The sequence below is a fragment of the Chiloscyllium plagiosum genome, chromosome 27, assembly GCF_004010195.1.
Source record: "Chiloscyllium plagiosum isolate BGI_BamShark_2017 chromosome 27, ASM401019v2, whole genome shotgun sequence".
In the NCBI taxonomy this organism is placed as follows: Eukaryota; Metazoa; Chordata; class Chondrichthyes; order Orectolobiformes; family Hemiscylliidae; genus Chiloscyllium; species Chiloscyllium plagiosum.
This window is the reverse complement of record NC_057736.1, coordinates 23,807,355-23,832,593: the sequence shown is the minus strand read 5'-3', so window position 1 is coordinate 23,832,593 and position 25,239 is coordinate 23,807,355. Positions and strand designations below refer to the sequence as shown.

Below are 25,239 nucleotides of genomic sequence, written 5' to 3'. Positions count from 1 at the left end.
AAAACAACTTGCAAAGTTAGGGTCTGGGCTACTTTCTTGAAATGTTTTTGAGGGGGTGGGGGTGTCAGGCCTGATCCATAACAATGGGCGAGTGTTGCATGATCTGTGATTTGCATGGGGAGTTGCTATAAGGTTGTGGGGAGGTGTTTGGAGTGAAATAGGAGTGGGCCACTACGTCTCAGAGGGAAACATCTGTGCAAAATTCTCATGAAGGGAAGGGAATATGTGTCTGGTATTGGCATCCTATTGGAGGTGGCAGAAATGGTCACTTATGATCCTTTAGGTGTGGAGGCTGGAGTGGAAAATGTGGACCTGGGGACACTATCAGTGTTGTGGGAGGGAAGGGAAGAGGGCAGAAGTGTGGGAAATGGGTCAGATATGGCTGATGGCCCTGTTAACCACAGTGTCAGGGAATTCTCAGTTGAGGAAAAAGGCGGACATTTTTGAGGCCCCCTTGGAAGATGGCATCATCAGAACAGGTACAAAGGAAACAGTGAAACTAGGAGAATGGAATGGAGTCCTTACAGGAAGCAGGGTGTGAGGATGTATCATCAGGATAACTGTGGGTGTGTGATATCAGTGGCTAGCCTATCCCTGGAAATGGGAGGAAGGGAAAGGAAAAGTCAGCAAAGGACCAAGTGAGGTTGAAAGCAGCAAGGAAATTTGAATCAAAATCGATCAATTCTTCCAATTATGGACAAGAGGGGGAAGCAGCGCTGATGGTGTCCTCAGTTTTCACCTCAGCAGTCTTTGCATCCAAACGATCTTAAGCAACCGATTCCAGCACCTCCAGTGGGGTGCCAACACTAGCCACACATTCCCCTTTCCTCTCTTGTTAGCATTCACAGGGACACCCTAGTCCACTCTTGCTCCATTACTGACACCTCCTCAAACCCCACAGCACCTTCCCATGCAAATGCAGAAGGTGTAGTACTTGCACATTTACCTCCTCCTTCCTCACTGTCCAAAGCCCCAGACACACCCTCCAAATATTTTGTGCACTTGTTTATCTTCCTATCATGTGCCTTTTTGGCCTCATAAGCAATTTAATTCTACTCTTGCTGGTTGACTGTCAAAAGTTGTGCTTCTGGAGTACTGATTTCAATCCCCATGATGCATTTTCTTTTTAAAAAATATAGATTTCATCTAAAATATGCAGCAGCTCTTCTTCCAAAATAGGACTGCAAAGTGCGCAACATAGTCACGTGGCCATGCCACCAGAACATGCAATACTTTCCAAAAAGCGTCCATTATGTCAGCAATAATGAGAATCAACTTCCCCAAACAGCAATAAAGGAGTGGGGAACTAACAGGATTCTGCAGTCTTCAGTAGTCCTGAACTTACTGCTCAGTCACCTTCAGACAGTGCTCAGACTAATTTCTGTAGATATTATATTCCACATACTGCATTTTTTTTTTATTTCCAGCATTCAGTTGTGTAAAGACTGTTAAGCCTATCTTTGCACTCCTCGACTTAAATCCTAGCACTTCCTGCTGCTGATATGATCTTGCTGTTGACTTTAATCAGCCTTAGCCTCAGAAATCTTTACCATAAAATTATACTACAGATTCTGCTGCTGGCTTTTATTACATTATAAGATTTAAAATTTCCTTTGATGTATAAAATGCATAGAATGAACAAAAGAAACAGTGAGATGCAGGGAGCTGTGATGTACACTGAAGAATATTTTGAAGGGGTAGGCAAGTCTGTGGGGTAGCCATGAGCTGTTTTGAGTGAAATAATCAAAAATCTTAGCTGCACTTGCAGGAAATTAATTATTTCCGAGCACTGCTTCCGAGCATGCAATGGTTTAAGCCTTGGGTAGATTTAATTCCCTCCTTTGAGGTGAGTTTGCTGGTGTCTGGGGTATTTAAATCAGACAGAAGGATGACAAATAGGGAATCCATTAGTATCCTGTTGGAGTTGGTGTTTGGAAGGCCCATGGTTGGCCTTTCCATCCTGCTGATAATTGAGGACTTTAAGCTGCCAATTTTGGCCCTTGTTCTGGTGCTCTGATATTTGCCCATTGCCCCTTCCTACTTTGAGACTTCAGTTTCTGAAGTGACCATGGAAGCTAAGCTTATCCTTCATGGACAGTATAAAATGGGTGATAGTGAATCCATAGTCCATATAAGGTCCCTGCAGAAAAGAACGATTTATTGGGATGCAAAACACTGTGCCGATTTAGCGGTTGTTTGTTTTGTACCTTCTCAATTTAAGTAAAAGTATTCCCAGAATTGCTTCCCTTCAAAACTGTTCTCAGAAGTTCCAGCCCTGTGTCATCTATTAGATCGCATGGTGTTCTGCTCAGTATGCATGTATTGTTGATCTGGAATGTATTATTGGGAATAATCATGGAAGTTACTATGGAAATTCAGTTCTTCAGTTTAGTTTATTTCAGCCAGATCCTGACATTGTATTTGCAAGATCTCCATAGTGCACTTGCCTACGCTTACCATTCCCTCAAGATCCACAGTCTCCATTATCTTTCCCTTAATTAATCAATTTATAAATATTCCTAAGGTTTTTAAAAAGATGTATATGTACTGTTGGAATTTTAAATTCGCATGAACATTTTCAACACCACCTACCCTTAAAATGTTTCCACACATTGGAAATGTGTGGAAATGAGAAAATGAGTCAGACTTCAAGCAGAGAGATTAATCAGGATTCAGCCCAGAGGAGGAAAGGAACAGGGTGAGATTAATGACCTGGAAATCAAAATTTCATGGTGGCCTATTTGGTAAAGTTATCTAGAACAATACTAAGACCAACTGTCAATATTAAAATTGATGCAAGGTCAAAGATATGACTTGGTCAGCTATTTTAAACTACTTGAAAACTAATTTGATTTATTAGCTAGTCTTGACAATGATATTTATCCTGAAAGTGCAGTTATTGAGATGGGTGTATGAATGGAAGTGGTTTGGAGGGATATGGGCAAAATGCTGGTAAATGGGACCAGATTAATTTAGAATATTTGGTCAGCATGGACACGTTGGACCAAAGGGTTGTTTCCATGCTGTACGTCTGTATGACTCAATGTTCATTAGTTAATTATGCAAATTATTGTGAAGTGCTTTCAATCTGGAAAACCAAAGGATTACCCTCATGAAATTTTGTTTTGACATCTTTGCCTGTCTTTTCACTATCTTTGCTCCTTAGAGACTTCGGCCAGGATTTAGAGACAGAATAATTCTGCCTCCACACAGCTGACCCAGGTGAAAGTGCACCAGAAGGTGCAAATATTGTTTCCAATTGTCCAGATTCTCTGGATTCACGGTGGCCAGAACAAGTGCAGGACTGGGCTGGGCAGATGGCCAACTTAATTTTCTGGGAGAAAGTGAGGACTGCAGATGCTGGAGATCAGAGCTGAAAAATGTGTTGCTGGAAAAGCGCAGCAGGTCAGGCAGCATCCATGCAGCAGGAGAATCGACGTTTCGGGCAGAATCTTCTGTCCTGAAGATTCCTGAAGAAGGGCTTATGCCCGAAACGTCAACGGGCATAAGCCCTTCTTCAGGAATCTGTCCTGAAGATTCCTGAAGAAGGGCTTATGCCCGAAACGTCAATTCTCCTGCTCCATGGATGCTGCCTGATCTGCTGCGCTTTTCCAGCAACACATTTTTCAACTTAAACTTCAACATAGTGCCAGAAAATTTCAAAAAAGGCAATAAAGTGTGGAACAGCTTTTCAGCACTCAGTTGCACCCCCCCCCCCCCCTTTTCCACACCCTCCTTGGCCATGTCCATGATTCTTTATAGCCCCCATGTTAACCCCTGACCCCCATCTTCCATTTTTTGCTCTTATAACTGCCATGCCAATACGAAGAATATCCAACATGGGCAGATCTTGCGACGCGTACTGAAATGAAATAAAGTGTCTATTGTAGACTTTATCTTGACAAAAGAAAAAACACTCATTCCTAGAAGCCCACTTACTGCATTTACATTCCTTTAACTATATAATACCTTACAGCAACAAACCCCTCTTTCATGTGTATATTCCCTGTATAAAAACAAGTATTAGAATTCATAGTCCCATTTTGAAGAATTTATAATCACTTGGAACTGTCAGCCAAACCACAAATAGATACCACCAGACTGTGATAATCAAAAATTACAAGTTTAGTCATGTGGCACTAATCTGGAAATAATAGTCCTCAGGAGTGAAAAGGGAGATAAAGTTTTAAAGGCAAACGTACATAGCTTGACAACTCCGTTTGACAGTTCCTGTTCAAGATTTTGACAGTTTTTATGTGCTTCACAGTTCCAGTGAGTTTATGCATGGCTTTACACAGTCATGTCTGTATTTGTCAATCCAAAGTTTGCTTGACTTCTCTCATAAGATACCTGAGCTTTCTCAAAGGTGGCCTGGCACTGTAGTCAAAGGGATAACTTATCCTTCCATCTGGGTACCTTGACTATTCAAATAAATCCACAAAACTCAGATCTGCTTTTACAAGGTCTAATCTGCACAGGTCACATTTCGTACAGACATATAAAGATGGATGCTGTGACCATAAAAGGACAGCTGCTCCTGAGAAAGACATACGTCATTCACCCCTACAAAAGTCTTCGCTTCAGGTGAGACGGCAGTGGTGTAGGGTTTCTGAGTCCGGGGCTCCGTACACTTTTCTTTGCATTTCTTTTTGTTTTGTTCTCTCTTTTACTTTACTTGCCACTTGGTGAAGAGGTCAGTTGCGGTGACGACATTGAAGGCGGTGAGTAGGCCCAGCAATACAGACTTGATGCAGCGACATTGGGTTCCCAGTGACTTCTGCATTATTGAGGCGGTCCTAGCGCTGACTCATTGCTGCTGCAGCAGAGGTGACTTTGGGTTCCTGGCGGCGTTTGCATCCAGCGCAGACTCAAGGAGGCAAGTCTCAGTACGAGAACTGGTGGCATCAGCAACAGCTGCACTGGCAAGGTGGGTCTGGAGCAAACTCATGCCAATGGTGAGGTTGAGTTTGGGTCATTGGAGTATTGGGCAGCACCGTTGGCATCTGCATTGGCCAGGTCCAGCAAGGACACGGTGGCCAGACATCAGTGGAGCTGAAATAATGTTGAAGAGTAGTGACTTTTATTCCAGTGATGGCGGTACAGTGAAGGGGTCTTGTTGTCTGGCCACCAAACCCACTGAACAAGAAGAACTGTCAAGTAGGAAACTTTTTCTTTGTTTCTTCATTTTTCTGTCTTTATATTCTATGTTTTCATTTATTTTTGTGTTTGAAGATATGCCAGAGAGTATGACACTACACAACACTTTTTTTTGTAACAAGACATGTGACAATAAATAAATAAATAAAAGCAAAATTGGTGGATGCAATGTTCAAGGTCAGGACTTGCATTTATTGGCCTCTTCTGTCAAATTAGCAAAGATGAAGAGACTGTCCAGGCTTTAGCTTTAGTTCTATATGAACTTCAATGATCAAATGTTGAGCCTCCATGATAAATACTCACACAGGTTTTCTGTTTGGCGAACGAAAATGGATAATTTACATTATTATATCAATTGGTAGTGGATGAGATCCTGGACACCATAACACAGGATCAAATTAATGCTTCCCAGGAAAGACAGGAGTTATAACTAATTAAGGTTAGCCAGCACAGATCAGTGAAAGACACATTTGACAAAATTAGTAAGAGTTCTTTGAGGAGTGTATTAGTAATGGAAATGAAATTGATGTAATGTATAATGGATTTATAACAAGCAATTAATAAGTTGCTGCATAGTAGTCAGCATGGCAGCAGTGTTCTTGTCTTTAAGACAGAAGGTCATGAGTTGAAGCCTACTCCAGAGACTTCAGCACACAATGTAGATTAATACTTCAGTTCAGTACAAACAGCAGGAAAGACAATTCAGACAACCAATCTAGTTTTACATCCCCATTTAATTTCTTTATATTTAATGCACTTGCGAAAACCACGATAACCTTGACTATTTAATTTTCAGAAAGACCCCAAATCAGTCTTTTGGTAGTCCCCAGATTAGGTTAAAGGGAGGAAGGGACTGAGAGAGGATTTGCAGCCACCGGTGGCAAGGTGAACTCATTAATGACCAACTGACAACAATTGTCCCTGACCCCATTGCAATTCATGATGACTAAGGAACTAAGTAGCAGCTGCCTGACTCTGATCCCTTAACAAGCAATCTGACATTAGGAAGCAAGGTGACATTGAAAGCCACCCTCTTGTCTTGTGATGAATATTCCTAATATATGATTATTATTTGGGAACCTGGATTCCAAAGTGGAGAAATAATATATGTATGTGGCTTTAAATTTGATTTGTATATGTATGTTATGTGAGTGTTAAGGGAAAGACATAGTTTCAGTCTCATTTTACTTGTTCTCTGTGAGTAATATTGGGAGGTCTGGAGTTTGCTGTGTGTAATTTTAATGAGGGTTCCAGCTGTGGAATAGAGCTTGAAGTGAACAGTTCAGTGTATTTGAAACAAGGGGAAAAGAAGGGAAAACATGGGCCTAGCAACAAGATGTTTTATGACACCGACAGGCTGAAATTAATTCATTTAGAAAGACAGTGTGCACAGGTTCAATCAGAGCAAAAAGGTAGTTTATCAGTGTCTAGAAGTCCAGGGGTAGGGAAGAATTGGCTTAGAAGAAAATTCCGGAAACAGAAAACTGAAAGAATTGTTTAACCATGGGCAGAATCATATAGGGGCCTAAATGCCATGGCCAAATTGGACAAGTCTAGCGACGCCTATTATCAATGTTGGGAGCAACTTACTGCATCTTTTAACTAAGTTCTAGTTTGAAGCTAAGTATCTTGTTAGGCAGCAATCAACTCTCTACTAAGGGGGATTATTGCTTGTTCATGACCTTATTAACTGTACATATCACATCTTACTATGCAGTTGCCAATCTTGCCACTCACCACAAACAAGCTTAGAATTCTTCACATCGAACTCAGAGTGAGTTCCTGGTGATTTAAACTCACTACTTTCTCTAAAGAACCAGTATGTTGGACAACGGTATCTCAGGACAGTGGCCATACAGATCCCAGGTTGACAAACATTGGAATCTGATGTGTGCCAGCTTGTAAGAACCCTCATGGCACATCTCTGAACCATATAAGGTATGCTCCTGTATTTCAGTGCTGCACCTTGGGATGCAATATGAACTATCATTGGAATGTCACAGTAAGGACACGTTGTACTCTGGGACAAACACCAGCTCACGGACTGACCTGGACTGCTTCTCCAAGCTGTTTGCTTGTTCTTTTGATACTCACTTTGAGGCTATCGGATGGGTCATAGCATCCCTGTCTTGCCTTGTCTTTTTGCATCTTGCGCCTCAGCTATGGATAGCAAACTCACAGTGCTGCTATATTGCCTTGATATTTAATGCAGAAGCAAAGCCAGGATACTTATGGTTGTCACTAGTCCTCAGGCAGGTAAAAGGGGAGAGACATCGATCAGGGAGTCCTCGCACAGTAAATCAACAGCCAGTTCTGACACAAGTCTAGGGGCTTGAACACAGTTTCTCAACCACTCGGGGCAGTTAGAGTCAGGACTCTCTACACAAAAGGGTGAGGAGCTGAATGTCAAGCAAACCAATACTCACCTTGACTCTATCCACCCTATTGTGGGCTGTTAGTCTCCTGGAATGAGAGGCAAGTATGAAGGGAGGTGAAGATAAGTACCACAGCTGTTACTTTTGGTGCAGGTGGAGAGCTGTCCCAATTGAGTGAGTAGGCAGGATCAGTGGTGTTGGGGACTGGGGTGGGTAACAGTGAGTGAGGAAGATGTTACAGGCAGTAGTGAGAGCAGTAGTGCATGAGCTTTAGTGGGAGTTGGGTAGCAGAAATAGAATGAGTGTGAGATAGTGGAGAGAAGCTGGTGGCACTGACTCTGGCAGAATGCAGAAGGTCATTGACCTTTTTCCTGCAGTGCCAGGCATTCCTTCAGGTGGCTTAGTCTGCATGGACTCAGGTAGCAGCCTTGAACAAGGTTGGCATGGTCTGACGCTGTGCCGTCTTCAGCCTGTCCTTGTGGTAGTGGACATTGTGCTCCTGTGCTGCTCCATCAGAACCCCCAGGTCCATTCCCACAAGATGGGCTGTCAATTTTCCTTATCCTCTATGTCTGCGGCAAATACCATGAACTGTGCAGGGCAGCTCCTGACTAACCGTGCTTGTCTGAGTTTACCGTTGACCTTTTAAAGATTGTGCCAATGCTTGGAATTCCACTCCACTCCAAGCATAACCTGGCACCAGCAAGTTGTCCCAGGTACAGCAAATTGGAGAATGGAGCTAGAATCGGTGTGAGGGGCACCATTTGGTTGGGGTAGGTAGTTAATGAGGCAGGTTTACTAATATATGGTGAGAAATCTTGTAAGCCTCATGAAGAAAAACCTTCCATGAAACTTGACAAAGCTGACATTATTCCCCAAAAATAGTAAAGTTCAGTCCTACATTTTTACTCCAAAAGTGTTTAAAAGTCATTTAGAAGAAAGTTCCAGAAACTAGTTAACTCCGTGTCAACAAGGAATTTTGAAGTGGGGATGGGGTGATCTTGCACTGAAGTTGTGTCCATAAGGTCAATGTTGAAGATAAAAGGGTTGAATCCTTATCTCTGTTACCTTAAAAAGACCATTTCAAATACCTCTTGTATAATGTAAAATAGCTTGTATTTTTCACTTTTGTATTTAATAAACTTCCTTTGTTAAAAGCTATCTGTTGTGAAATGTTCAGTCGCCACCACAAATGGTTTAAAAAAAACTTTTGGCCTATCAAGCCAGTTTTCACTTTGGGATCTAACGGTTCGAATATTACTGTCAGCTGGGATCATAAGATCTCTGACCTGCCCCTCCTTCTCCTGTGATCCCCATCCTGGCTTCACTCACCTTTATCATGGGGTTCTGCAACGATCCTAACCTCTGATCAGTGCATAGCCAGCTGCGTAAGCTACCCAGGGCTGTGGTGACATTGAGGAGTTACTGGTCTCTGGCTGGCTGCTTTCAGCAGCGAGGCTACAGCTGCCAGATCCTGACTACCAAAGAAGACTTTATGGTCGCCACATAAGTGTATGGAGGAGCTCAATAGTGCCAGGCCTCCCTATTGGCCTGATGAGATTCCCCGCTGGTTCTCAAACACACTGACGCCATCCCCTTTGGGCCAGCTAAATCCATCCACTTTATATTTTATGTTAATCAATACAACTTCCCCAATTGCAGGAATAGCTAGTGATGCTAAATTACAGACTTCAACTGAGAAAAGCTGTTATGGCTCTGATATACTTAGGTTCTTGAAAACACTTGTAAGTTAATACCATTGGCTTCATCACTGCTGAGGATGTCATGTTAACCTAATCCACTGTTTGGGAAGATGATAGGTTTCCAGTCAACCACCTGTCTCTCTTCCCTTCAGTGGAGAGTTAGAACTGGGCACTAACCCACATCTACCTGTTTACTGAAAAGTGGGTTAGGTAAGATTACTCCTATTGTTTATGCATGAGCCACACCAGAAACCACAATGAACTGACTACTTCACATAATTAGGTTAAAGGGATGAGAGCTTTGTATATCAGGATAATGCAGGCATAGAACTGGGCTAAATGTAAGCAGGTTTTGCCTTTTCTCAAAGACTTGTCTTTGCAAAAAAATGGTGGTTTTGTGTAATGAGTGTGAATTCACCGCAAACATTCAAAAAAAGTGAGGACAAAGTTCCCAACTTGTGGCTGACAGACAATAATGTTTAAGCAGTAGGTGGAATGTACAGTGACATATCTGAGCTGTCTTAGAAGCTTCGTGATCACCTGTCATCAGAGAGGTGGTTTGTAGATTTTCTTCCATCTCGATTGGCTTCAGGACATTTATATGTATTGTCCCGCCAAGGAATTTAAGTGATGGGTGCAGTAGATTGGGCTTCATGGTGGTCAAATGCATCATTTCGTTATGGCTGTCTGCCATTTTTATACTTGTAAATTTTCTTGATCAGTTTATGTGTGACAGAGTGAAGCCTTTCTCTTTGAAATGAATTATGCTATTGACTGTCTTGTGGGTGACTGCTACTCATAGGTTTGATTAAATAAAGTAAACCAGATTTAAATCTGATGATTTCTGATGCATAACATGTAACGTGTTTTCCTAGTTGATGATGTTCAAAATGGTTTCTCTATAATGCAGAAATTAGATTGTTGGCAATTGAGTTTAGCAGGGTAATTTGTTCCTAGACGGGAGTTTAAACCATGTAATTCAAACACTGGCATTGTGTTGATCTGTTCACAGTACATTTTTTGATTGGCATATAAATTACTTTTGTAATTTCTTTTGTTATAGCCTATTTTCAAAACATTTTTAAAAAATCTTTGGCTGATTGTTCCATTTTAGCAAACCTTCTGAAGTCATCAGCTTTATATTGTAATAGGTCAGCACCAAACTGCAGTGTCAGTTTAATCCTTGACTTTATTTCAGGTCCAGCTTTCAATTGAGTGTTAATGCAGAAATGACTGTTGTTTCCTGTGTCCCAAGAAGAAATATTTAAGTTCCTAATTATTGTAAATCTATTGTTTGCTCTTGTTACCATTCACTTATCTGGTTAAAGTTCAATATGTCAGTTGGGAAGATCATAGCCTAAACCATTATCTTGATAAAGTATTTTATTGTCTTGCATTTGATGTGTCCATAAACTGAAATGTAATAACAAGGATTTTTTTTTTCTTCAACCCCGAGCTCACAACAAATACCAGATATTGCATAAATAAGAGCAGACTCTGGTTTGTGTGGAGTACAGCCATACAACATAAGAGAAGGGTTTGTCACACTGAACCTGAGAAAATTATCTAGTGAAAACCAGAAACATTGGCAGCAGAAATTTCAAATCTCCTTAAAAGATTTTGTAGAGATACCACACGCAGATAATCCAAATTTAGTGGAAGCAGGCTTGTTTATTGTGCACTTTATTTATTGGACAGCACTTACAAATATGGAATATTTACTGTTCAATTTCTTTGAAATGTTCATTTAATGTAATGTTGATTTTTTTGCTTGCTTTCAAAGTCTCTTTGGTGTATAAAATGAACAACGTGTACAAATTGTGAAAAAGGAGCTAATTAGCATGCCAGGTCAGTGCTGCAGTGATGTCACTGGCAGGACTAAATCCCTATGTACAGTTTTCAGTGCCTGCATTTATCTCCTGAAGGCAAATGGAGTGCAGTTCTGAGCTGGCTGTAAGCAGGATCATCGTTTGCTGATTTTCAAAAAGCCTGTCTTTTAATTTCTTTCTATTGTGTTTCATAACGTTATTGGTAATGCTCAGAGGCATCAGCAAAACTGTGTTCTGCTAGAGGTCCGAAGTGCTGGCTTTTCATATGCCACGGTGGGAGAGAGAAAAAGCGAGAGTGCAAAACTACAAAAATAGATTAAGCACATTGAAGAATGCCAGCACAGAAGATGGAGTGGGAACTGTTAGTGCTAGTTGCATGTGAGGTTAATGAGCAAATATTCACAAACCAAGAGGTCCAGGTATGGAATACATTCATTTAATTTTTTAAAATATTTTGGGTTTGGACCACTCCTGCTTTGGCATATTATGATGGCTGAATTGATCAAACTGCAATTTATGTTGGTGCAAAGCACATGATATGAACAGTAATCATTTCTAAAGTCAGGCATGAATTCTAAATGTAGCTGTCTATCTGTATAACAAATATGTTTAAACTCTTCAGTAATTGTTGTGTTCCTAGTTTTTTTTGAAAAGTTAAACTTCAATTAATATATACCTAGGGAAATATTGATAGCACAGAAAATATTGCTTAAATTTACTCCAACATGTATCTGGTACTTTATGCTGAGACTTATGACTTTTCAGTCTTTTAATTTGATACCAACATTGGAAAAATATAGTCCACAATGTAATCCAGCTGTTTCAGTGTTCAGATAGGCATATGAGGCTTCCTTTTTCCACTACTTTTTCCCCTAAAAAGTGCATCTAATCTATGTGTGTGAATGAATATTTGTCTGTATTTTAGACACACAAACAAAACGATTTTCAAACCCTGTATGAAGAATTATTTGTTGGTGCAGTGTATAATCGTTGTTTATTAAGTATTGAATTTGCGAATATCCTTGATTCTTCTTCCCCCTGGACAGCAGCACAGAATGGAATGAAGATGTTGAGGGAATTGAATGAGGGAAATGGTGGTGAATGTTCCACCTTTTTAGTTGCAGTCAGTAACACTCTCCTCCTGACAATCTGCAAGGTGACCTTGATCAATATCTGCAGTTATTCGTGTTGTCCTAACCAAAATCCTGGGTGAACAGTACTGGGGAGAAGAAAGGGACTCTGCCTTTAAAATAAACATTATTTTGAGGCTATGTTTGGAAAATTTTACTGTGGGTGGATTAGGATAATGCCTTTCTTAACCTCTGAGATCTTGCTGTGTATTTATCTCTCAATTATTAGGTTGTGATTTCAGTGGCCCTGATGATTTTGTACAAATTGAAATTTTTAATCCAACATAATTCTTTCTATGTGTTGTATTTTGACACATTTAACACTAAATTGGCTATCGCATGGAAAGAATTAATGTTTAGACAGGTGCAATGAGTGAGGTTGAATTCAAGTATATTATTAGAAAAGGTATATCTCCTTATGTTTCTTTTCTTTTCATTATTCTTTCATGGATATGAGTGTCACAGGTTCAGCCAGAATTGATTATCCTTTGCCATTTGCCTTGGAGAAGATGGTGATGAGCTGCCTTCTTGAATGGATGGAGTTCTTGGAATGTAGGGACACACACAATGGCATTAGGAAGGGTGTTACAGGATTTTGACTTGGTGACAGTGAGGAAACGACGATACAGTTCCAAGTCAGGTTGGTATGTGACTTAAGAGGAGATCTTGTAGGTATTGGTGTTACCGTGTATCTGCTGCCCTTGCCCTTTTAGGCAGTAGAGGTCATAAGTTTGGAAGGTGCTGTCTCAGGAGCCTTGTTGAATTGCTGCAATGTATGTTGTAGCTGGTACACACTGCTGCCAGTGTGTGTTCTGTGGTGGATGAAGTAAATGTTGAAGTTGGTGGTTGGGGTGCCAGTCAACTAGGCTGCTTTGTCATGGATGATGTTAAATTTCTTGTATGTTATTGGCACTGAACTCCTCCATGCAAATGGAGAAGTTGCTATTGCATGTTTGACATGTGCCTTTTGCTAGATAGATACCTACTGCTAGTGCTCTTTGAGCCACATTTGTCAAATGCAGCCTTGATCTTGCTCACGCTCACCCTTTTGTCTATGTTTGGACCAAAACTATAATGAGGGCAGGGGTCGAATGGCCCTGGTGGAACCCAAACTGAATGTAAGTGAGCAGGTTATTCCTTTGCAAGTGTCACTTGATTGCATTGTTGATGACACCTTCCAATACTTTGCTGATGATCAGTAGTAGACTGCTCGGATGTAATTGACAGGGTTAGATTTGTCCCACTTTTTGTGTAATTGACATACATGGGCAGATTTTCATGTGGTTGTGTTGATATCCAATGTATTATGTGATATCCAGAAATCTGTGACGTTGCCATCAGATTGGTGTACAAATTCTTCAAAAGACAGAAACTAGCATTTCTCTCTTTAATTTGTGCTAGTCTTGTTTAGATTCTCGTATCAGCATTTGAGCTGCTGAATGGCTTGTTTTCCTGCAAGGTTACAATGGATGCATGATGACTTGTGCCTCTCAAGTTAAAATAGACCATAAACTGGCCCAACCTGGTACTGTAGAAATTAATACTGATGAAATTGGAAGTGTGCAATTTCAAAGCAATCATGTTATGCAGATTAAAATCATTATAAAATATTGTTTAGGCAGTTTTAGACTGTTAGAATAAAAGAAGCACGATCTAATTGGTGGGATGTGATGAGGCTTGTTCCACAAGGTTCTGTACTAAGGACTCAGCTTTTCTTTAGACACAGCAGTGTTTTAGGTGAAGTTGGATGGTCAGGTTTGTAGCTGACACTGAGTCCCATTGTTCCTGAATTGGATGCAAAGGGTCAGGAAAATTCTTGATTCCACAAACCCGAATTTGGAGAATGTGTCTCGGATGTTCTAATTTTGCTTCTGGCAACGGGGGAGAGTTGGACGTGTTGTGGGATCAAGGGTGACTCCCCATGAGCTGGAAATAGTGTAACATTGCAGATGCAGCTTACAGATACTACTCATTGCCAGGTCTGTGTGAAAAGGCCACCCTCAATGGTCCATGATTTCATCTCAGTTGTGTAAGGAAAAATAGCAAGAAATAAAGAACTACACTTCAGCACCCACTCCCACTTTGCCAACACATACCAATTCCTGCACCCCAACCACCACCCCTGGCACCTCATACACTCCATTCCTAACCATGCCACTGTACCTATCCACATGACTCTTGAGATAGCCTATGCCACTCTAGTGATAACGCATGCCAACTCATGTCCTACCCATCATCCTAAATCCTTACAAATTTAATGCCAATGCTCACAGTATCCATCATATGCAGTTCCTAAGTGTTTATTGATTAAAATTCATCATAAAAACAACTATAACAAAAAAATTAGATTTTAAATCCTTCAGTTATTCAATCCCTTGTAAAAACAAGCATTTGTACTAACAGCCCTATTGCAAAGGGTTTATAACTAGTCTGTCAGTTAAACTATAAATTAACAAGTACCCTGCTGTAATAATGATAGGTTGTAACCTTCCCTGTTGCTGGCCTTGTCCCATCCTAGGACTCCTTTCTTAATACTGCTGTGAGTGTACCTACCTCTAAGGGTCTCAGTGATTCAAGAGAGATGCTCACTGCCACCTATGCAAGTGCAAAGACTGATGGTCAGTAAATGCTTATCTAACCAATGACAATCCCATCTCAAGGCTGTTTTTTTTTTAAAATTAGTAATGCAGTACAAATACTGTGTTGATACTCCTTAGACTTACATCAACAAATGCAATTAAATAGCACACACTGATCTTAAAAAATGCTGTTTCTTTTTATTTAAAATCCACAAGGTTTGACAGCTTGATAGTTCCAATAAGCTTATCCATTTTTACATACATTCATCCCTACTTTTAGCATTCCAAAAAGCACTTTATGTTCTTGTATCTATCCAAAAGGGCACTCTCCCTCTCTAAAGAGCCTCAATAAGATCTGAGCTTACCCTGTAAAGCCTATAACCCACAAGTCATATTTTGGACATACCACTATATAATTATGGATCTGACTAAAGTCAATTGTTGTATTGCATATGTAGCTGGTTCTGGGAAGATTTGACATTTTCTTGTAAAGTGTGTAGTCCACAAGTCAGGTTTTGGGCATCTCTAATTAAATTTGCATCTGACTGAAATCAACTGCATAGCTGCGTGTGCAGTTTAGGTGTAGAACTGTTGAAATTGGGATTCCAGCACAGTCTGGTTAAGCTGGAGACCCTTTGCTTTTATTGTGGAAACCTATTTTGGAAACACAAATGAGAAAATAAATTCAAAACAGAACATAGACAGATCAATGGGTAAAACTGTGGGGAATGGAGTTCAATGTGGGGCCTTATGAAATTATCCACTTTGAGTTCAAGAAAAACAAATTCGAATGAGCAGGGAAACTCACTTGTGTAAGTGGTAACACCATTGCAGAATACTGCTCACTATTGCAGTAGTGTTTACCCAGTAAATCCAGCAGCTACATTAACAAATTTCTCTAAGTCTGCTTTGAATGGCAAGGAACTAGGAATTGTAGCGATGCAGAGATTTGGGTATCTATTGAAATAAATCGCTAAAAGTGAGAAGTTGAGTTTTAAAAATACTGAAAGCAGCTAATGAGATGTGGGCATTCATCTCAATAAGGTTAGAATACAGAGAGGAAGATGTTATACTTCACTTGACATCATCTATAATATCGTATTCAGCTTTGCACAACATAACCTCTAAGGATATGTTAACTCAGAATAGATGCAGTACAGATACAATGGAATTTGTGCAGATATATGAGAATATTAGTGTGATCTCAACTGTTCGGCTGACTGGCATAATTGTGGCTTGTTTTCCCAATAAGGAGAGAAGATTGTAGAGACATTAATTTTGAATGTATAATAATAAAAGAGGTTTGTTAGGGTGGTATATTGAACCTATCCAGAACAAGAAGCAATAATCTTAAAATCAGAGTTAGACCTTGCAGTGGTGTACTCACAAAGAACTTTTTCGCCAAAGAGTAGTAGAAATCGGAAGTATGCTTTTATTTCAAAGATTGTGGATATTATTTAAATTGAAGCTGTTGGGACCGAGATTGATTGATTGAACTTTATTAGATAACGATGACAAGGGACATGGAACAATGTTTCCTCTGAAGTGTGGAGCCATGAAACAATCCAGAATATTGTCCAGAACAGTCAATACAGCTATGGGAATCACTAGGGAACTAATGTTCCCTCTGCGTGTGCATCTTTATGGCAATCTTAAATGTATTGCATTGTACAACAAAGAGCTTGCTCACAGAAAAGAGTCAATTAGGTAACTTTGGTGTTGAGCAAAGGTGGATGAGTTAGGTCGAGGTACATATTATCCATTATTTAATTGACTGGTGGAACAGGTTTGAGGGGCTGATTGGCCTACTCTCTTGTTCCTGTCAGTTAAAACCACTTTACCAGAAGAATTGTCTGACTGCCCGGATGTAAGATATTGACTGATAGATTTGTTTTTTCCAGACGGTGTTTGGCATTGAAGATTGGGGGCTAAGTTTTCTCATGGTACCATTTTTAATAATAGAACATCTGTCACTTAAAACTGTGAAGTATATAGACTGTACTTTATGCAATTTGTCAGATGTTCAGACATATGAAGTGGTTCATTTCGACTGATAACATATTAAGCGCTTCTGAAAGTTCAGCACTTAAATCTGTTTAAAGCCATTTTATTCACCTGTATTTTACAAAAAGTTATGAAACTGTAAGTATAAATTACAATTACTTAATATTTGAAATATTTAGTACCTTATACTGTAGCATTTCTGTTTAATAAAACTATAAAATTCCTATTAATTAAGTTGCTGTCCTTTGACACCTCTAATTTGCCAAAGGACTACTATTAGCTAAAGTATTTAATTCCTGCTGAACTGTATGAAAGACTATAATTTTTAATTAAATTGGTGCCAATAGAATAACATAACGTGATTACTTCCATTATTGTCTAATACTTCCTTGGGAAAAAAAAGTAAATTCTGGAAAACTTGAACGTAGAGTTCATTTTATTAAATAGAGAGTCTTAAGCAAAATGATTTACAACTGAGACTAATGGTACTGGAATATCTTTATAATAGTTTAAATTATCACAGTGACAGGAAAGTCATACTACGCAGGCTTTAATCAATATAAGAAAGTTATCAGCCATGGGTTATTGTCTCACATTCATTGAGGTTTGCACACACTAAACCATCCTAATCAGATAAATAAGCAAAAAGAGAATTTGCTAACTTAATGAATTAGAGCTTTGGATTAAAAAATTTCAAATGTCACTCCCAGTATTTGAGAAGGGAGGGAAGGAGAAGCAAATCAATTACAGAACCATCATTTAGTATCAGTTGCAGGAATTTATTGGATTCTAACATAAGAAATAGTGTGGCACACACTTTTGTGCTGATGGGGAGGGTCAAACAGCATCCATTGCCCTCCTGAGAAAATAGTGGAAGCCAGTTTTAGGGTCAAGACTTCTGGAATGGTGTATTCAGTGCCATTTAGTCCCTATCTTGGCCACAATTACACTCAAAGCTCAATTCTAGAAGTGCCAAGCCCTGCCCCCTCATATTCTCTGGGTTGCAGGGTGGCTGGGTGGGGCTGTGGTGTGGAGGGGGTTGGAGAAAGAGTGCAGATTGTGTTTTGCACATCTGTGTTTCATGGAGCTAACTGCACATCAGAAGTTGAAGCTACCTGCAGTTAGGTTCAATTTAAATTACTGGATGTGCACTTCTTAGGTCCAGAATCCTTTGGTCCAGAAACACCTTTGGTAGAGAGCCCTTAGAAGAGGCCAAATGCCCTTTGAAGTTGTTAAAAGTACACATGGATGCAAGAGAAAGATGGATACACTGAATGTCATTGTCAAGTGAACTGCCAAGCTATCAGGGCATTTAAATCATATAGCCTTTAATTTTTTTTTTAAAAAGACAGTAATGTAAAAAAAAAGCTTGCTATTTCAGTGTCTTTTGATATCAGCCTGAGGGCTAATTCTCTAGGACTTATGCTGCATGACTGATTTCATAATCTATCATATCACAGTGATGTGCCTATCAGTTCACAGTTTCATTTTCAGCTCCAATGCTTTTGAAGTTTTTGAAGTGAGCCTATGAATACAAATGCTTGATTTTATTAGGTATTAAGTAGTTGGCGGAAGGCTTGGAGAATGTAAGTCAAAGAATAGTAGGATATTTGATGGCATAGGTTAACACTAAGTTAGCATAAAGATTATTAAAAGGGCCATGATATACAGTGGGGGATAGGTTGGCATGTAAGATGAGATGGATCATGAAGGTATGTAAGGGACATGGGTGGCATGATTAGGTATGAATGCAATATGACACAGGGAGTATGGGGGGTGGGAGTGAAATTCTGTCAGCAATGCGGACGAGAGGCCTTTTGTTCGTTTGTCAAAACTGCAACACAGTCCTGGACTGCTGAGCCAGCCCTGTTCCCACAGTCTGCCTGGCATCCTGCAGCTCTGTAGGCCGGTTTAAGTTCTTCCCATTACATCTGCCACCTGGAATGAAATCAGATCATTGAGGACACTTTCTTTTGGTTTGGCTATACGGAACTGGGAATTTCTACAACTCTGTCAGGACCAAAGATTTAGGCTGTGACTGAATATTTGGGCAAGTATGAAATTAACAAAGAGAGTTAGCTGTGATCAGGTGGGTTAGGTCACATATAACTGATGTCATTCTGCTTTTTTTAGACATTACTAGCATGGTAGTTAGAGGATTATTCGTACATGTCTGAATAGACTTTCAGAAGGCACTTAAATTTTAGTGAGAGATTATTACTAAAATGAAGGCAGTTAAAATTGGAGGTTGCCTTATGATATTGGTTTAGTGATAGGAGTCAGAAACTGGAGATGAACGGAAAACACTTTGCTAGGATCTGAGAATTATGAAATGGGAGCTGTTCTACGGTCTCAGATTTCTACCACAAATACTGAATTGAGTTAACAAATAACTAAGTCATGCTATCCAGGTTTTAGATGACTCTTAAAGTCAGGGAGGCAGAATAACCAATCTGGATGGGAATAGCAAGTAATGAAAATGCATAGACATGATGAGTGAGTGGCAGCAAAACTAAAGGGGCTGTTCAGTGTGGGAAAGTATGGAGGCATCTACTTTTGGTTCAAGAAAGACAAATTTTATTTTTTATGCTTTTGGAAGACAAGGGACTGTAGAAGTGCAAAGGACATTTACTTGTTTGCACACATTACGAAATGCTTGTTCACGGTACAACAAAATGGTCAGCAAGTCTTTTTCACATAAATTTTCCAGGTGGGATCTATTCTTTGTTGCTGTAAGGCAGCAGCGGTGATCTGCCTATTGATCGCATTTTCTCTTTGCAGTGCTTGAACACGACTCAGTACTTTGCTGTTTCAGAGGATAGTGAAAAGAAAACATGGTTGTGTGGAGAGGAGTAGAGTAGCAGACAAGCTTCTTCTGTGTCGGTCATTTGTGTAATGTGGGTTTCTGTAGAACCAATGATTTCATGGTCTTTTTTTAACCGATTAACATCTTTTTTGTTTCCAAATATTTTTATTGTGAATTCAAATTCTCAAAACTACGTGGTGGGATTTTAATGCTTGTTCTCTGCATTGGTGCTATTATATAATGAATACAGTACCGTTCTCTAATTCCACGTTCCTCAATTTGATTTGCATGTTTTTTTGTGCCCAGTAGGAATAAGCTATGAAGGTGCATACCATCCCCTATTTGCATGTTATGTATTAGAATGTTCCCATCAGTTTAAAACAAATTGCTGCTAATTCCAAAAGAAATAACATTAATATCCATGAGTATGACATCAGTATAAGATTATTTTAATGTATTTAGTTGGTGTGTTTTTACATTTAGTATTTCTCTATGTTGATCTCCCATGGCATTGTATAAGAAAAGTCACAATGGTGTTCTTCACAGTGGATTTAAAGGTCAAATGATATTAGGATCATGAACATCATTCTGGACCCTTTTTAATATGGTAAATAATTTCCTTGCTTTGAAATCATAATAATTTCTGCAGCCATTTTTTGTTCATGGAAACAATCTGTGTTGTTGTCATGCTGTGGCAATGTTTTCCCTTGAGGTAGGAAGTAAGTTCAGTATGACATGTTTACAGAGATATACGTTTGCTAACATATTATTTGAGTAGGTAAGCAGGACAGACAAAATGGTATCACATTTCATATTTGGGTCTGGAATTGTGCGTTGTAAATAGTTCAAAAGTCATTGAACCCTCGGGTTCCCATGGATAAAACGCCCGTTTGATGGTAGCTTTTTACTCCAGTACAGATTTGTAACTGCTCTGGCCCTTGCCATCATGATGCAATTTCAAGCCAACATGCCTCAGCATGATGTCTCCACAGGCATGTTATTTGCAGGTGTTAACGCTGACTTTTACATAGCGTGTATCCACAGAGATCTAAGTAAAACGGAGGTATTAAAGAAGTTTCATACTTCACCTCCGGACTTTGAAACTAGACAGTGGTTATTGCAAAGGCGCTTTGTCACAATTCCTGCTAATTTGATCTGCAGCCTTTAGATAAATGGTAAAGTCGATTCTCAGCAGAGAAATTGTCTCGATAAGACCATTAAATAAAGCCACTGGTGAAATCAAAATGAAATTGTGACATTCACTTTATAGACTACACTAGAATGAATTATAATTTTATGCCTGGAGTAGTGCTACAACTATAACATGGTTGCATTTTCAACTGGTTCCTTATTATTCAATCTATTGAAAATGAATGCTTTATTTTACTGTGAATCATAAATTGTCACTTTTACTGTGAGTACTACTGACTGGAATCTTCAGCATGAATCATCAGTGGCTGGTCTACTTGCAGCAAGGAGGCAGATTTGTGTTCTCATTCAGGCATGGCATAGAATTCAGAGCCAAGACAAAACAGCATAGCTGATACTAGATTTCTGTATCACAGAAGAATGGTGTGATGATTAGGTGCTAAATGCAACTGATGCGATGAGCTGATGCAGGAGATTCCACATATTATGTAATTGTCTAGTGACTAATTCACAGCAAGTAATCTTGTGCATAATTAGTGAAGAATGTTCCCTGAACTAGTGATTGCAATGTTCCAAACTTCACATGAAAGGAAGGCACTGGTTCTTCCATAACAACTTGTCGACACAGAGTTCTCATTTGAACTGCCTGCAGAGATGGGTGGATTTTTTTTAGTCAACATAACAAGGTAATAATCAAAGAATACAGATGTTTTGTCAGAAGTTAGGGACATTTTTTGTCTGTTAACCATTGTGGCTGACCTGGCATGTTGGTGCTCTGGTGATTGTGCTGTGTTGTTGGTTAGCCTGCTGCAGACAGCCTCTGTCTCTGGAGATTATGTTTGCAACCTGGGATCAACTTGGTGTGAAGCATCATCTCATGTGGTTCAGGAGGCCTTCACGAATTCTCATTCAAACAAAAAAATGAGATAACAAGAGTCCAGAGACTGAATAGTCCTGTTAGGGTGAAAGAAAAGGCTGGCAGGTGTAGGGAATACTAGATGACTAGAGAAATTGAGGTTTTCGTTAAGAAAAAGAAGGAAGCATACGTCAGGTATAGACAAGAGAGATCGAGTGAATCCTTACAAGAGTACAAAGGCAGTAGGAGTATACTTAAGAGGAAATTCAGGAGGACAAAAAGATGACACAAGATAACTTTGGCAAATAGGGTTGAGGGGATTCCAAAGGGATTTTATAAATACATTAAGGATAAAAGGGTAACTAGGGAGAGAATAGTGCCCCTCAAAGACCAGCAAGGCAGCCTATGTGTGGAACCACAGGAGAAGGGGGAGATACTAAACGAGTATTTTGCATCACTGTTTATTGTGCAGAAGGAAATGGAAGATATAGAAAGTGGGGAAATAGATGGTGACATCTTGAAAAATGTTCATATTATAGAGGAGGTAGTGCTGGATGTCTTAAAAGGCATAAAGGTGGATAAATCCCCAGGACCTGATGAGGTGTACCCTAAAACTCTGGGAAGATAGGGAAGTGATTGTTGGGCCCCTTGCTGAAGTATTTGTATCATCAATAGTCACAGGTGAAGTACCAGAAGATTGGTGGTTGGTTAAAGTGGTTCTGCTATTTAAGAAAGGTGGTAAGGACAAGCCAGGGAACTTTAGACCAGTGAGCCTGATGTCGGTTGTGGCAAGTTGTTGGAGGGAATCCTGATGGAAAGGATTTACATGCAGTAAGATGTTCGACAAGGTTCTTCCTGGTAGACTGGTAAGCAAGGTTAGATCTTCTGGAATAGTAGCTATTTGGAGAACTAGCTATTTGGATCCAGAACTGGCTCGAAGGTAGAAGAGAGAGGGTGGTGGTGGAGGGTTGTTTTTCAGACTGGAGGCCTGTGACCAGTGGAGTGCCACAAGGATCAGTGCTGGGTCCACTGCTTTATGTCATTTATATAAATGATTTGGATATGAACATAGGCGATAATGTTAGTAAGTTTGAAGGTGAAATGGACAGTGAAGAAGGTTACCTCAGAGTACAATGGGAACTTGATCGGATGGGCGAATGGGATGAGGAGTGGCAGATGGAGTTTAATTTAGATTAGTGTGAGGTGCTGCATTTTGGAAAGGCAAATCAGAGCATGACTTATATACTTAATGGGAAGGTCCTGGGGAGTGTGGCTGAAAAAGGAGACCTTGGAGTGCAAGTTCATAGTTCGTTGAAAGTGCAGTCACAGGTAGGATAGGATAGTGAAGAAAGCGTTTGGTATGCTTTCCTTTATTGATCAGAGTATTGAGTACAGGAGTTGGGAGGTCATGCTGTGGCTATACATGACACTGGTTAGGCCATTTTTGTAATATTGCTGCATTTCTGATCTCCCTCCTAGTGGAAGGATGTTGTGAAACTTGAAAGGGTTCAGAAAAGATTGACAAGGATGTTGCCAGGGTTGGAGGATTTGAGCTATAGGGAGAGGCAGAAAAGGCTGGGGCTGTTTTCCCTGGAGCGTCGGAGGCTGAGGGGTGACCTTAGATAAGTTTATAAAATCGTGAGGGGCATGGTTAGGGTAAATAGACAAGGTCTTTTCCCTGGGTTGGGGGAGTCCAGAACTGGAGGGTATAGGTTAGGGTGAGAGCGGAAAGATATAAAAGAGACCTAAGGGGCAACTTTTTCACACAGAAGATGGTGCATGTATGGAATGAGTTGCCAGAGGAAGTGGTGGAGGCTGGTACAATTGCAACATTTAAAATGCATCTAGATAGGTATATGAATAGGAAGGATTTAGACGGATATGGCTCAAGTGCTGCTAAATGGGAATAGATTGGGTTGTGATGTCTGGTCAGCACTGACAAGTTGGACCAAAGGGTCTGTTTCTGTGCTGTCCATCTCTATGGCTCTAAGTGATTGCATGATGTGCTGAATGCCCAGTCTGGTGTATCCTATTTTAGGGGGATGCCAAGTGGAACGTTTTCATTGGAAAAGGACAAGAATGACTCCAGCTATCTTGTACTTTTATATGGTATACAAAGAAATTTTCTAATCAACCAGTTTGGGGATGTTTCTGGGTAATCCAAGATGGAGGACAGGAAAAATTTCTGGCTGTAAGAGCTGCTCCTTTTTTTGAGGTATTTTAGGTGCTGGAGGTGATTTCCTCGAATTCCAGGAGCAGCAATTACTGTTTTATATGCTGTTGCATTGTTTTGGAACTTTGGGGAAAAAAAAGCCAAAACAACAGCAGTTTTAAAAGGGAGAAGAGCAGACAAAGGAAGCACATGGTGAGGAAGTGCAGGAGAGAGGGAGAGAGAGAGAACCTGCACAGTTAGCAACTTTGCTGTTTGAATCCGTGTATCACTGGACATCGGAGTGCATCTGGGAAAATTAACAAACAGTGAAATTCACAACTTATCTTGGAGGAACGGTTGGGCGAAGTTCACAGCACAGAATCAGATAAGTTAATTGTTGTTTTAAGTCTGTCCAAGAGAAACGCTGCAGGAGTGAGTATAGTGGATTCTTTCTTGATTATGTTTTTGGAGATAAGTCTCTTCATTAAACTTAAAATATAAGCCATATCTATTAATTTAATCTGGGGCAGTGTTTGTAGAGGAATAAGATGGTGTTATTTTCTGGGTCTGTAGATTGTGAAGGAGCAAAAATGGCCTTTGCAGTGATATGTACTTCTTGTCAGATGTGGGAGTTTAAAGAGAGTTTAAGGGTTACTGCAGATTATATCTGCCAGAAATGCTGTTGGATGCAAATCTTATCAGATCGAGTGGATCGGTTGGAGAGACAGATAGAAGAGATGAGGAATTTGCAACAGCAACAGTATGTGATGGATGGCAGTTATAGGAAGGGGGGAAAGTCTCAGATACAGTCACATAGATAGGTTAACTCCAGGAAGGGTAAGAGTGGTAGGCAGCTAGTGCAGGAGTCTTTTGTGGTTATACCCATTTCAAACAGGTATGCTATTTTGGAAAATGTAGGGGATGATGGATTCTCAGGGGAACGTAGCACAAACAGCCAAATTTCTGGTGTTGAGACTGGCTCTAATGCAACAAGGGGTACGTCAGCTTCCAAGAGATCAATTGTGTTAGGGGATTCTGTAGTCAGAGGTACAGACAGACGTTTCTGTGGCCAGCAGAGAGAAAGCAGAATGATGTGTTGTTTCCCTGGTGCCAGGATCAAGGATGTCTCAGAGAGGGTGCAGAATGTTCTCACGGGGGAGAGGGGCCAGCAGGAGGTCATTGTCCACATTGGAACCAACGACATTGGAAGGGAAAAGGTTGAGACTCTGAAGGGAGATTACAGAGAGTTAGGCAGAAATTTAAAAAGGAGGTCCTCAAGGGTAGTAATATCTGGATTACTCCCAGTACTACAAGCTAGTGAGGGCAGGAATAGGAGGATAGAGCAGATGAATGCATGGCTGAGGAGCTGGGAAATGGGAGAAGGATTCACATTTTTGGATCACTGGAATCTCTTTTGGGGTAGAAGTGACCAATACAAGGACGGATTGCACCTAAATTGGAAAGGGACTAACATACTGGCAGGGAAATTTGCTAGAACTG

The 25,239-nt window shown here is 40.2% G+C and overlaps 1 protein-coding gene across 7 annotated transcripts in view; it reads left to right on the top strand.

The window, feature by feature from the left end:
* Positions 1-25,239, top strand: part of rcan3 (regulator of calcineurin 3) — a 142,851-nt gene that overhangs the window by 50,364 nt on the left and 67,248 nt on the right. Inside the window, exon 1 of one of the 7 annotated variants that reach the window (XM_043717673.1) lies at positions 11,140-11,482. The exons of the other annotated variants lie outside the window; for them this stretch is intronic. Coding sequence (XP_043573608.1) covers positions 11,396-11,482 — 87 coding nt within the window. The 5' untranslated portion in view covers positions 11,140-11,395. Of the gene's footprint in view, positions 1-11,139; positions 11,483-25,239 lie in introns of those variants that run through there. 7 annotated transcript variants of the gene reach the window in all.